General features: G+C 39.8%; 2 protein-coding genes across 3 annotated transcripts in view; both read right to left on the bottom strand.

Annotated features, from left to right (window-relative positions):
- The window catches only part of ankrd12 (ankyrin repeat domain 12), a 28,032-nt gene extending 19,815 nt beyond the window's left edge, over positions 1–8,217 (bottom strand). The window contains exon 1 of one of the 2 annotated variants that reach the window (XM_020108260.2): positions 7,470–8,217. The gene's annotated coding sequence lies outside the window, so the exon portion shown is untranslated. The remainder of the gene's footprint in view (positions 1–7,469) is intronic. The other variant, XM_020108252.2, reaches the window with a different exon arrangement.
- An 876-nt stretch (positions 8,218–9,093) lies between these two features.
- ndufv2 (NADH:ubiquinone oxidoreductase core subunit V2) lies at positions 9,094–14,121 on the bottom strand. The gene is made up of 8 exons (XM_020099762.2): positions 13,962–14,121; positions 12,749–12,811; positions 11,524–11,586; positions 11,196–11,312; positions 10,883–11,051; positions 10,374–10,483; positions 9,382–9,458; positions 9,094–9,292 (listed from the first exon to the last, which is right to left on the bottom strand). The coding sequence occupies exons 1-8, from the start codon at positions 14,001–14,003 to the stop codon at positions 9,199–9,201; spliced, it is 735 nt and encodes a 244-aa protein (XP_019955321.2). The 5' UTR covers positions 14,004–14,121; the 3' UTR covers positions 9,094–9,198.
- Positions 14,122–14,471: the final 350 nt, after the last annotated feature.

Below are 14,471 nucleotides of genomic sequence, written 5' to 3'. Positions count from 1 at the left end.
ATGGAGCCAATAAACAAGTCGTACAGGCAACAAAGCACACTCAGCAGGTTAGCTACGACTTCCTTAGTGTGCACATGAATAACAAAAAATACTTCTCCGTCTGTTCTTGTTGCTCAATGATACACAGACCAAAAAGATTGTTTTGCAATCCTTACAACTGAAGAAGAAAAATGCTGGTTAAAACAAAATATCATCCCAATGTATCCTTAGATTCTCTTTTACGCCTCCACAAAACACAACCGAAACCTATTTTCACAATTTTAATACTTTGCATGATTGACCTGCAAATGAACTAGTGATACATTTGACAGTGCTAGAAAAAGGCAAAGATATGAATAGTACTGATGCAGCATAAACAGTGAAGCACATCACTGTTGATGATTATTCAAATATAACCACATTTCTGAAGTTCAAGGTCAGGGTAATAACATGCTTTCTACTCACAAATGAAGATGTAACAAAACAGCCCTCAGAAAGCATGGTCACTAACAGAGCCAGAGTAAACAGGATATGATTGCTTTCTTTGGCATGAATAAAGTGAAAGCATCCCAGTACTAAAGAAAGCTAACTACACATCCATTGTCAAATTGTATTTCCCCCCTAAACTATCAATAAGAACAGTTGTCTTTCTGACCCGTCATGTAGAAAGGGGAACTTTCATTGTTCATTTATAATTTAAAAAAAGCCTGACTTTATATTTTAAAAACCATGCGATTCCTTCCTCCTTTCTGCATCGTCATGCTGTTCTGCAGGGAGGGTCCCAGACTCTCAAATTACCAGTCTTGGTGGATTATCAAAGCAACATCAGCCGTTACACGAGGAGATACTGCACTGAACGCACCAAACAAAACAACGCTCAGCACACATTCAGCTGCTGGAAAAGGCTAGCACATGTTGTGTAATCCGGAGGCTCCACCCTCTCCAGACACAGATACACAAACATGCACAGACGCACACTTGCTGGGCCTTTCGAAGACGCAGATACTTAGCTGATGTGGTTGACAACCTGAAGCTAAAGTGATTTAAAGCAGAATATTCAGTTGTCTGGAACAGGGGGAATTCATCTTTTCTGCCTTCTGTTTAATACAACCTTTCCAAATTTCACTCGTGCACTCCAGGCTTGTTCATTTTCAACGTAACCAGCACATTGACACCTGCTGTCAGTTTGCTATGAGGAAAGAAGAGTGAAACAAAATCAGGACCGTTTTTGGGGGGGGGGGGGGGGGGGGGGTTTCCCTGAAGACACAACCCTCGTGTGATCACTCAAAATAAATGAGGAACTACATTTATAGCATTGTGTTGGTAGTTAACGGCCAATATACTTGCAATAATATGATAGGTTTCGTCAAACAAGAATTAAAAACAGCTCTGTGTTACTGGTAAATAATGCAATATGGTATTAAGAAGAAAAACTACAAACATCTCATAACCAGATACACCTGTCATAAGAAAGTCCTGAGCACAAAGGTGAGGTCTAATAAATCTCACACAAGGTTTTAGGTTACATACACACTAGAAGGTTAAAGTTTTAAAACTAAAACGATCTGTCGACACCAGAGTTTCAGCTTCCCATCATTAATAATCCCCCTCCTTACCAACAAACCTTAAAACATATATCACGTGACCATTTGCGTACACTAGTGATTGTAGATACTCCACTCTACAGTTGGTTGCTATGTTACAGAAAATACTAAGAACGAGACACAATGGTGCATAGTCAAGAGCAGGGATTTCTTTTCTTGGACCAACGATGAGGTGGAACTGTTACTGACATTAAGTGTTAACAACATTTTGTATTCACTGCTGGTAGACGAGTCGTCGCAGATAACAACATATCAAGAAAGTGTCATTTCCAAACATCTCCATCTTCAAACTAAACCGGGGCCAACAGCAGTTCTGAACTTGTTTTAGGCACTAAACATCTCTGGATTAGCATGGACAGCAGGCGTGCACGTAGCAGCAATAATGCTAAGCCATAGTCCACCACTACAGACTATTATGTGATATTATATAAGTATCATGTAGAACGCCACATTGTTCCAATGATCTGCATTTATACCCCACCACCTCCAACTCATTGTGAAGGTACCACCAGATAGAACGCATGAAGTTCAAGAATCATGACAGGGATGTATCCAGTCTGTTAACACATGTAATAATTAATAAGTTGTTAAAATCTTCTACAGATACACATGGATATACACATAAAGCACGTGAAGCCTTATCCATCCATCCTGAACCTAAAGACCCATCACAATGAAAATATACAACTTCAGCATTCAGAATACTGTACGTCCTTACATAATTCTTTCTGCTGTACAGCACATTGGTCAATGTCCTATTCTCTCACTAAGAGGCTTATAGTCTGTATGGAAAGGCTAAAGCAGCCATGGTATGGTTTCTCAGTTAAACATACAATAGGCCCTCTCTGTGCTCGCAAGGAAATATTTATAATTTAACCAATTTGCTATTCAAGTGTGACTGGACATGTTGTAAAGACTGTTAATGGGACATATTTCAGAATCAAACTATCCACTACGCAGAGACTGGATGTATTTTACTTTTTTGTACACTCTCTCCTGCTTGTGTGAACATCTGAGTCGTCTGCACGTGTAGAATTTGTGACTGCAGACCCTCCCCTCATCTGATTTTCATGATCTGGCAGAAAATAAAGGAGAATCTGATTTTTGAGCATCCAGAGCTGTCACTCGCTCAATACATCGGCTTGTTATCAGAGGACGAATGTAAGCTCAAGACAGACGGAAGAAATATGTCACGATTTTCTTAAGACCAGCACCATGATTGGAACAGTTATCCATCAGTGTTGGGATTACCAGTTTGTTCATTCACTTGCACCATTCACTGATTGATAGGCTATAGTTTTATGATACTAGGTATTTTAATTACTTTAACTAGCAACCAAAAAAAACATTTCACATGGGAAAGACAATAGTTCTTTGTTTTTGTGAATGTATAACTGAACCTGTTAAATTTCTACATGAATTGACAGAATTTTCTGTCAATCAACTAACAAACTAGTGAATTATTAATGTCATCAATGTAGCACGGATTTTTAAAAATCATAGTGCAACAAGTTAGAAAGCAAGAAGAATCCCAAATCCAGTGGCTAACTTGTTTTTGGCACAGAATGATCACATAAATAAGTAATTTTAATTTCTAACATACAGCTATGCAGATCCTTCTACTAACCCAAATAGCACGTGATTTCTCTCTGAGCGGTTGCCCTCACTGAAAAGGATATGAAGGCAACAAAAAGGTGAGAGAAGAAGAGATGGGTAATAGTGAAAGAAAAATTTATGGAGGTGCAACAGTCGTGTTTAAAATGACTCAGCCAAGAAAACACTGCTAGAAACTATGATAAAGAGAAAATGAACCTATGTAACTGACAAATGTTGCACAACAGGTCACATTCTGTAGAAATATGTTTGACTTGGATGATACTTGCCAACTGGCTTGTGGTCATTGGTCAGGGTCAGTCCATGTTTGACTGACTGTTGCCAAAGTCACCCTACACAAGTGGTGTGCATGGAGATTTAATGGTGGCATTAGTCAGTTGGCCATGACAGGCAACGGCACATACTTTTACAGCAATATTTAGCATTGGTTGCAGCAGGGCCATATGGCAGTGCTTGTTGTAATATCCCTTTAAAATACAATATGATGAGGCAATTTAGATTGGCAGAAAATCCCTGATGCTCAGAGGGAAAATGTTGTCTGTGATGGAAGAGTGGCAGCCTCCCAGATTAAAATGGACAAAGCTTTAATGTGTGGTAACAGCCTACATCTGGCTCTATGTGAGCTGGGAGGCCTACAGCTGCAACGACTAGTCGATTAATCAGTCGACAGAAAAATAATTCATCAGATCAGATTTGTGTTGCTCGTTGAAATCATGCAATTTGATAAACTCACTTTATACTACATGAAAATTTGATGCGTATTTTTCATTGTTTTTATTGCATTTTTAATTATGTCCATGAGGTATTGATTAATCTAGGGAATAACCAAAAGAATAGTCTATAATAACAATAACTACAGCTTGAGAGTATAACAAAAACGTTTAACCTTATGTAAAGTTCACCAAGTACAAAGGTGTCGCATTGCGTGTAATACAAAGCGCCATGTCATGTGACATTTGGCATAGATGCCAATGGAGAACAGTGAACGTGCTACAAAGCAGAAAACATTATAGTACTAGATAGTATATCCTCCTTTTCAGAGAAAAGGAAACAAGTAGAGCTGCCTCAAAACACCAATGACTCAAATCATTAGTAATAAACATCCTCAGTCGAATTTCGTTATTTTGTCGTTGTAGAGAGCGCAATGCAGAATAATATGGTTCACTACAGACCTTGAATAAAACAGACTTGAACTTATAATGATCTAAATATGAGACTACATCTTATGATGGATACGTCTGTGTTTACTGCATGACTGCTCTCAGCTTCGGTGCTAAAAACAGCAAGTTAGCTTAACTACTATTGAACCAGATATTGATGCAACCTCCTCAAAACAACTACAGTTCCATCAAATGGTGAATATTCTCATGCGTACATTTAGGTTTCTAATCACCATTGAATTTACCCATTACAATAGTAAATGTACATGTAAATGAGACAACCGTTAGTCAAACCAACACAGTGTTAACTGACATCTCTTTTGATCAATGATTAGTCATCCATGTCATCTTTTATGCAAAAATGGCATAACTGTTCTTTTCAGACACTAAATTATTCCAATTTAATGAAAGTGAATATCTTTGGGTTTTAGACTAATGGTCAAGTCACAGCTGAGAAACTGAAATTGTTCATTATTTCCTTAGATATTGTGGTCTTCTGATATTTTGTATATTCATGTTATACTGAATAAAAATAGAAAAATTTACCTTGGGTGAAAACCTGATATGCACAAATGTATAGAATGTCTTACAACATAACTGCAGTCAAAGATTAAAAAAGAGCCTACACAAACTTATGTAGAAATCAAGATTATTTTGTGTATTCACTTCATCCTGAAGAGCTTTCAGCTTCAGAGGCTTATGTAGAGCTTTAGACATGGAGCCTCATCTATACATGTGTGCCATCATTTCAATGTCACACACCCATAAGAGTAAACCGAATGAAAACCATTTGAACTTCACAACAGAAAACATACTGCAATGCTCACCCCATCCTAACAGTAAAAACCATTAGTTTTGTGCTAAGTCTCATTCATTGTCAGACAATAGACACTTGATGCATTCTCAGTTGCCATGTACTCTTGTAGGATCTTCATCTATTCTCATGTTTTTGTTTTGTAACCATAGTTGGCTATTTGGAAATTACCACAACCTCATCATGGACAAGAAAAGACTACTGAGAGGAGCCCAGAATGCTTACGTGTGAGAGACACAATTACATAACAGTAGATTTTACACTGAGTTTTTAGTTAGAAAATCTGACTTCAACGTATTCAATGTTTCTGAAATACCCTAGTATCTTTTTTCTGCAAATGTTTGATGAACATTGGTCCCACATAAAGGATGAAGTAACAAATACTGTTAATAGAGTGACAAACCCTTATATTGATGCTTTGGTCTAACGAACAAGATTCATTCTATAGCACTTTGTAATTACAGAAATAATTGAGAAAGTAAGTCATGTGGCTCACATTAGTAATGTCTAAATTCAGAGTGTCATGGGAGACAGAAAGTACACAAGTCGTCAGACAACCGAGAGTACACCAACAGAGGCGGTTTATCGATACGCACCATGTATCTGGTTTAAGTTCTGGTAATGAGTGAAATGAAAGAAGCAGTTTTCATTAATAGAAGCAAAATGCTTAGATTTCCATGGTACTGAGGAAGGTTAGTGTTACCCTATCACAAATTAAAAAACAAAGCCTGACGCCACAACAACAGCAAATGGCCGAACGTTGGTTGGAACAAGTCAGTACGCAGTTTTCATCCGGAGGTATCCAGATGATGTGCAGTATTCAGACACCTCTAGTAGCATTACGCCTCCAGTGACGGATCAAATGTTAATTTCACATACATTCTAACACAGGGTCCATGAAGATAACAGGCTCCTTTTCTTTATATCAATGACTTGATGATATAATCATTCATCGATCATGGACTGATTTACTTTAATCTGACCTATTAAGCATAATTACTGTGTAATTCAGCCACAAAAAGGTGAACTGCTCTCTTGTGATGTTGAGATCACAAAATAATAATAATTTAAATAGAATAACATGTGTCAAATATATATATATATATATATACGGCTGCCTTATCCTACCCAACAAGCACGGTTGTGTATATTTAGGCTTTCTCTGCTTTTCCTTGACACAAGACTTGTGGTATATTTCCACTAGACAAGGTGAATTAACTGTATAGTCGTATTAATATCATGTGATACCGCTGCATGGGTGTTCTCCTCCCTCCCAATATTAACACTACACAAATACATGTGTGGGAGCATTAATGATAATACTGCTATGATTGTGTAGGTCTCGTGGTGCATGTCTGCACTTTAACTTGGAGGCGAGCTGTAAACGTGAGGCTGACGTTGTGTTGCTCCAGTCGTTGCACGGACAGCCATCTGAAAACAGGCAGCTTTTGTGTCAGAGGCAACACACCCCCCCAGAAAATGTCACAGTCGCTGGGGCTGGGAGGCGCAAAAAAAAAAAAAAAAAAAAAAGCCTCCCGGTTCTTCGAGCCACGCTAGTTCCTTGTGGGCATTAGAGAAGCCTCGCTGTGAATTAACACGGGATTCGAGAGGTGATCTTGTCTGAAAGTGTGTAAATAAGCGGCGGCGCTGGCTGGATCGTTGCAGACAACACCACCCGCCTCACGGTGATGTCGCCCTCCTTCAACACACAGCCAGCAACGGTGGAGCCCCGCACACGAGCCTTTATTGATTGGATGTGGTGAATTGGGTTCATGTAGAGGAGATAGTTTATTAAATGTAAGTTCTGGTTGATGTTTTAACGGTGATATCTAACACGAGAGCTCCGAACAGGCTGAGACAAAAGCCCCCTGCAGCCCCTCCGCTGCCCTCACAACGCCCCCCCCCTCCCCAGCGCTTAATCTAGCTAGCTAGCTTCGCTCCCAGCCCCGCACGGGCTCCCTCGGCTAAAGCAGATCGCTCCACGTCGCCCCGACATTTTCCCTCTCGGCTGGCCCCTGGACTCTCTCTTTCACACGCGCGGGGACTCGCGGGTGGAATCCCGGTTGGCGCAGGGTGAGCGCTCGGTGTGTGTACGCACGTGGCGCACGACCACACCGAGGAAAACACACAAACATTCCCCCTTTTTTTTTTTCCCCCGCACGCACTTTACGTCAGGTTAGCTTAGCGCTAGCCCGCCCGCTGTAGCCACACGGCTAACGCTCACTCGGATCCAAACCCCCCTCCCTCCTCACGTTCCGACGCGGTCGCACAACACAACCCGCGGGTTCGGGCGCTTACCTTCAACCGGGGTTTCGCGTTGCCGCCGCCTCATTCGACTGTGGGCGAGCAGATATTCCCTGGATGTCGGACGGTAACCGTAGCCTACGGCAGCGTGACGTTCGTCTCCGGGTTTGAAAACATCGCAGCCGCTCGTTCCGTCCTCTCCGAGAGAAGCCTGGCAAAACACAGGAGCGCGGCGCCGATTGGCCGAGGGGGCGTCACGTGACCGGCCGAGACCCACCGAGCTTATAAGGCGCCCGTCCGCTGGAAACACCGTAAAGATGGGTACGTGTCAAACCCGCTCAAAGTTCACGTTACCGCCGAATCCGCGCGTTTAACGCGAGAGCCTCCGCAGCGCCGTTTGTCAGCGGGTCGTGTTTAGTGTGTACGCGGCGAGAGGTGAGTGAATCTGGGCTGAAGGGGAGAGAACGGGCTCGGGAACTTGACGTCATCTTTTTCCGTTGCTGTGCTGCGGTCAGTGCGAACTTTCTGGAAGCTCACGGTTAACGGAGGGATGGCGGCCGCTGTTTTTATTTCATTATTATGTATTTCCCCCCTGAGCCCTGCTACACATGAAGGCAACAGTTTCGTTCACGACACGATGGCGTAAATTCGCCCTTTCAGCCCGCCATTTTTTTTTTTGTTGTATCGGAAAGGCTGGAGTCGGTGGCGCAGTGACATTTGCATCATGGAAGATTGTACGCGCATGCGCGGTGGTGCAGGATGTTCCGTGTTGCGGAGCAGGCTTGAGGGGGAGAGGGGAGGGTTGAGGGAGGGAGAGAGAGGGGGGGTGGGGGAGAGACCGGCGAGACACGATAACGCCAACGGGGCGAGATGGAGGACGTGTCGGGAGAAGTAGATGGAGGAGAACTGTGTGATGCACGTGGAACAAAACACACGTGCAGATTAAGAAAACTTAAATTTGACAACACGTGCGCTGCAAAGAAAAAAAAAAAAAAAAATCACAATACAGAATTGTGTAAATGACACCGGAAATGTTTCCAGGGGACACAGAAAAGTGCTGAACCTGCTGTGGTTCAATGTTAATCAAGTCTGCTGCTCGTCAGTGACTCAAAGCCCAATATCTGATTATAATGCAGGAAGTATATTTGTGTTGTGTATTATTGAACCTTTTGTTTGGTGGGGCGGATGTGGAAACATTTGATGTCGCAGTTTCACGATATAGAAATAAAGATTTCTAGAGAATGTGCTGACATTTATTGAATTATGACTTGCTGTATTGTTTAAGCTGGTATATTGAATAATCCTGACTGGTTATATCGTGATGATTCTTCAAAAAGCACCAGTGTATGATTCGTCTCTGCATCATGTGGCAAAACTAGGTGATATTTAACAATGTCTATTTTTCTGGAACACTTTTAGGTTATTTTGGGCAGTAGAAGAGTTCTAGTTAGGAAAATGTTTGAATCCCACATGGCTGAAATAACTTATGGAGGCAATTAAAAGACACAGCACAATCATACCAGTTCTCAAAATAATAGATTATTATTCATTCCATCAAATCATCATGTTGTAAAGTGTCCCTGACATATGTGGTTGTTCTCATTACAACAGTTAATCAGAGTTATTTTAGCTTTTCCTTGTTGGAATGTGTGATAAGTAACACACCGACACCCACAGCACAGGTATATGAACAATTTATTTACACCACATGTTTGAGTTGAACGTAGTATCAGCTTCAGGGACAAGTTGCTTTTGAATAAAAGCAGACGGTAGCTGAGAATGTCTACAGGTCCGCTCTCACTCCGAAGCCTGGTCCTTTAGGAGGCTCTGACAGAGAAGTCAATCCTCCTGCAGGCTCACAGGAGAAACGACCGTTCCTGTAATCAAAGAGAAAGTAAATGCATCTTAATGTAAAGCCAGAGTATGTTCGACTGCGTTGATGAGATGAACAATGTTTTTTTTTTACCTGGGTCCAGGTGGTGGGACTCTGCCTGCTTTTAGTTCATCTATAATTTCTTCAATGTCTTTAGGTGCTAGGTCCTCCTGGAAAACAGAAGAGAGCAACATGAGGATTGTGCACTAGATTTCATTGCTCTTGTGCAACATCATTAAGGTCTCTACAGTTTTTTCGGTTCATATGCTTTAGCCTGCATGAACACTATGTCCGACCTATTTGATTGAATCTCACTTTAAAGTGAGGGGGAAATTTAGGAAGCAATCCTTTAAAGGAGTTTATGATTATCGCTGCCATTGACATTTTCAAATCTAAAAATAACTATTGTCAGGAATAATAGATCATGCTGGGATTTACAATAATTTTCACAGCATAGTACTGTAAAACAGGGGGCTGTGAATTGTTTACAACCAAAACTAGTTCAGATTCAGCAACCGTTTTTTTCACATCCATATTTATCGTTGGCTTGTAAAAAGCCTTTAACGAAATACATGTTAAAACTGTACTACATACAAAAGACAATAAAACTGGTTTTACTTGTCAGCTTAGTTCAAATCTACTTATACAGAAAGTCACTAGTCAGCACTAGCCAGGTTTAAACTGTGACAAATAACAACTGAACTGATGTAATAGCCAAAGAATGGGCGTATATGGGATAATTATTATTATAAAATGCTGAATTCAGTCCAGCCATACACATCGTACCTTTTCTACCATAGCAGTTTGAGCTGTTTAAATAGTTTAAAATAGTATATAAATAAATAACTCATACCGTTATATCTATTTTCAAACTGAGTTAAATGATAATGTGATATTCCAGCAATATTATGATGAAATCAAGACGCTCTGCATCTACACAGGCTTCCAAAAGAAAAAAAAGGTTGCATTCCAGGCATCAAGCTGACAGATTCTCTGCAGACATTCTTTGCAAAACTCACTTCAGGCTTTAACCCGATATTGCTAAGTTAGTTATGATGTTCAGTGAGGATGCTATCTGCACTCACATAATAGTTGTCGTTGATCTGGACCATTGGAGCATTCACACAGGCACCTAGACATTCCACTTCTATAAGTGTGAACATCTTGTCAGGAGTCGTCTCTCCGACCTTGATACCTGCGGAGAAACAAATGAAGACATGCTTTATCTGTGGCTGATCTCCTGACAAGCAGCAGATCATGTTACTGAACTCATTAAGTGACAATACACTGGAACACTAGATGTAAAAATAATCTCAATGTTTAGTTGACTGAAAAATCAAATAAGAGTGTGCTTTATTAAATGTCACACAGACTTAGACACAGTAAGCAGTCGTCTGGCTTGATTTCAGTCTCGCCTCCTCAGCGTGCTGCTAGGGCTTGTTGTTGTTGTTGTTTGAATAGCACAGACAAGTGTACATTTACACGTTTGTTACCAATCTCTGTTTAATAAAATATACACATAATAAAATAATAATAGTTTTCAACTGCGTTTGCATCTCTTCATTGGAGTTCATCAGTAAAATGGTTCTCTTACCGAGTTTGTTTTGGATGGCCTCCAGGATGCTGTCTGAGTTGCAGAGCATGCAGGGAGTTGTTGTGCAGATCTGAATGAAGTATTTTCCCACGGGCTGACGCAGGAACATCGTATAGAATGTCACTACTTCATACACTCTCATTGGAGGGACTTCCAGCACCTCAGCGACCTGAATGAAAACAATTAAAAACTTTCAACGAGGTTACCTTACATGACATAAAAGACCTTGTTTTGTATTGGTCTTAATAAAAATGTTTGGAACAAATTATTCTACAGAAAATAGCTCTAAAATGAATTCCAGAAGAATCAGTGCCTTGTTCATGGCGGAGATGGGTAGCCATCCATGTTGCCTTTGGGCTAAATCCAACACTGGGATGGTGGCTGCTTGCTTGTGTCCTTCCGGGTACATTGAAATGATCGACTCAATCCTCTACATGAGAAAAAAGACATTTTATTATTAGATGTGAATTTTCTCACAGCTCAGAATAACCACATTGCATTCCTTTTTTGGACTCATTAATACAGAAGAAAATAAGATATGTTTATCTGAAATATATAAAAATGCACACTGCAGAAAATATAAGAAGAAAATGTTCTGTGCACCCCCAACATTTCCTGCTCAGCCCAGGTGTCAATCTTACCTTCTTGTTCACCTCAGTGAACTCAAAAGGAGTATCAGGGTTGTTGTCAGGAGTGTCTCTGTGCTAAAACAGAAAGACAACAGTGTTAAAGGACATTATTTACGCCAAATGTATAATTATCTATAGTCACAGGCGATTAAGAATGTGAAGATGCTCTTAGAGATTATATTTTACTCAACAATTCCCACTCTCATATTTGAGTTAAAGGCTTGTGAGCGGGATCTAATAGTATCTGATAAAATATGAATAACGCATCATGTGAGCCCAGAGGGGAAACTTGTGCTACTATCAGTCCATTGAGAAGACTCAACACATATATGTTATTTCTGCTTCTGCACACACTGCCCCCTTGTGAGCAGCAAACATACTCTGAGCAACTAAAAAAGATAATTTCAATTTAATGTTTGATGTATGTTATAGACGTCTAAAACGTTCCTGGTAAAAGATTAGTAACATAATTCACCCATCCCCTGCTTCTTATCCTCTCAAAAACATCTTTATTATCAAGAGACTGAAACCATGGCATGTTTCCATTACATGAGAATATCACATGTGCTGTTTTCTGTTGCACAGCATGACTTCAACAGGCTCTAAAGGCAGCGCTGCACATGAAAAGGAGCCTTTGGAAAATGGACCTTTGGGATTTTTTAGCTAAAATTGAAGCTGAAACATTTCTGATTTCTGCATCGATCGAATTTACACATGAGATTTACTAGCTAGTCGATTTTGAAAAAAAAAACAAATGATGTAAGGATAAATAACAGATAACTAAAATTAAAACTCTGTCATTAATTGTGTTGGTGGAATATTCAGCTGGCCTACTTCATGAAGAAAAACTAAATTAGATGCACAAGTAACAACCTGAGTCTCTGTAAAAAGCAGTAGTTCTGTTTGCCCATGTAAAACACATCAAATCGCTGGATTGACTGCAGGGATAGAAGGCTATAGAGGACAGTAATGATGACAATAAGCAGTGACATAGATCAAGACAACACTGCATATTATTTTGAACACTGAAAATACACATTTATCTAACAGATTCCAGCAGAAGCACATGAACAAAATGTCAATTAACTTTGAATACAGTACTGAAAACTTGTCTAACTATTATTAACCCACAATATTCATTTCAACACTAGAAGCCAATTGTGACGTGTTCATCAGACAATGAACACTTACACCACAGCACTATTTTCAGCTCTAGATTATTTGCAAAGAAACTCACCACAAAGATGCCACCTGCTCCAGCGCGTGCAGCCGACCGATGCAGACTCCTGACCTGCCTGGCCTGCAAACACAGACAGAAAGAAGACACATGAAATATCTGTTGATCTGTGATTGATACTCCAACATTCAAAGAAAGTTTTAACAGGTTTGTCTCCCGTTTGGACAAGAAACAACAAGAAATATCTGGAAAATAAAACCTGTGTTGCCGTTATTTACTTCAGAGACAGTAAGTTAAATCCTTAATTTTACATAAATTTTGATGGTAAATTACACACAAATAAAATGACCATAAGCTTACTTACTTTCTTATCATGATATTTAACTTTATAAGATAACATAGAACTTCATTCATAAAAAAAGGAAGTTCTAGTGCCAGATCTTACTCAAAAGTTGAATCAACAAAGAATAGCATAATACAATAAGTCAAGTTAGATATATATCAAGTCTAATGAGGAATAACAGAAGATCAGTGCCTAAATATAAAAACAATACAAGTAAAACAATTTATAACATCTTTGAAATATAAAAGAATGAAACATTTTAAAAAGTAGTATTGGAAATTACAAATGCGAAGTCAATATTGCACATATTATTAGTTTAACAGTGTACACGATCATTTTGGAAGTAAATAAGTTAAAGAGTTAAAAAAGGGCATACAGTTTCTTCATCACTATTTTAAATTGGCTTCATTATATATTTTAACAAAACAACAAGTTTAAATGAACATTCCCACATTTGATATCATACAAATCAGTTGTTTTCTGGACTGACATCTTCATATGAGACTCGATAGAAATATAAAACAGCCAGAAAAGAACACGAGGCAGTTTATAAAATGACAATCTTCTTTCTAAATGCACTAATTATCTTCATATATCAGGTGATTTAAAGGACATTTTACACATGAACCGGATGATGACCTATAAACTGGCTGAGTGGTTCAGTGTCAGGCGGACGAGGCTGATAAAGTTGATCTGAAGAGATAAATACAGAAGAAATCAAGAAACACGTTTGAGCATTTCTCGTTTATCCACTAAACATGTTGTAATAGTCTGATAGCGGAAAGCTAAACTAGCATGCTAGCGTTACCCAACAGCAGCTAGCTTAGCGGCCTCCGTGCCCTTGTGAGGAGTCACGCTGTTTTCTCATCGAATCCTCGAACAGATCACTGAAACGTTTGCCTATAAACACAGAGGACATCGTGACGGTACCGTGTGCGACACCGCGGAGCGAACAGCGGCGGACAGGAACATGTTGGGGCTGGAAGTTTGGTCCCGGAGCTTCAGAAGGTGGAGGAGCCAGACATCAACACAGCGCTGCTCGATTGAGAGGGTCTGACGTCACCAGGCGCTGCGTCACTCAATCGATCCCAGAGCGGGGGTTTAGGATCAGAGACAAACAGCCAGGAGAACATTTCCTCTGAGCTCAGTTATTAAAACTAGAACTAATAAACATGTATAATATATATAATGATTTAATGTTATACGTTTGAAAACAATACTACAATGTGCTTCTCAGCAAATTACAAAGAAAAGAGGAGCATTCAGTGCAAAACACAAATAACCAAGTTACATAAAAACACATCAGCAAATATGACAAATCAAAAAACACAACAGACAATGGGAAAACAATGAAAAGTAACAAAAACAACTACAGGAAATAAGATGACCCAACAGCAAATGAGAAAACACAGTGGAAAATCAAAACAATCACATCAGCAA

Source organism: Paralichthys olivaceus, chromosome 16, assembly GCF_024713975.1.
Source record: "Paralichthys olivaceus isolate ysfri-2021 chromosome 16, ASM2471397v2, whole genome shotgun sequence".
NCBI lineage: Eukaryota > Metazoa > Chordata > Actinopteri > Pleuronectiformes > Paralichthyidae > Paralichthys > Paralichthys olivaceus.
This window is presented reverse-complemented; position numbering and strand designations above follow the sequence as displayed.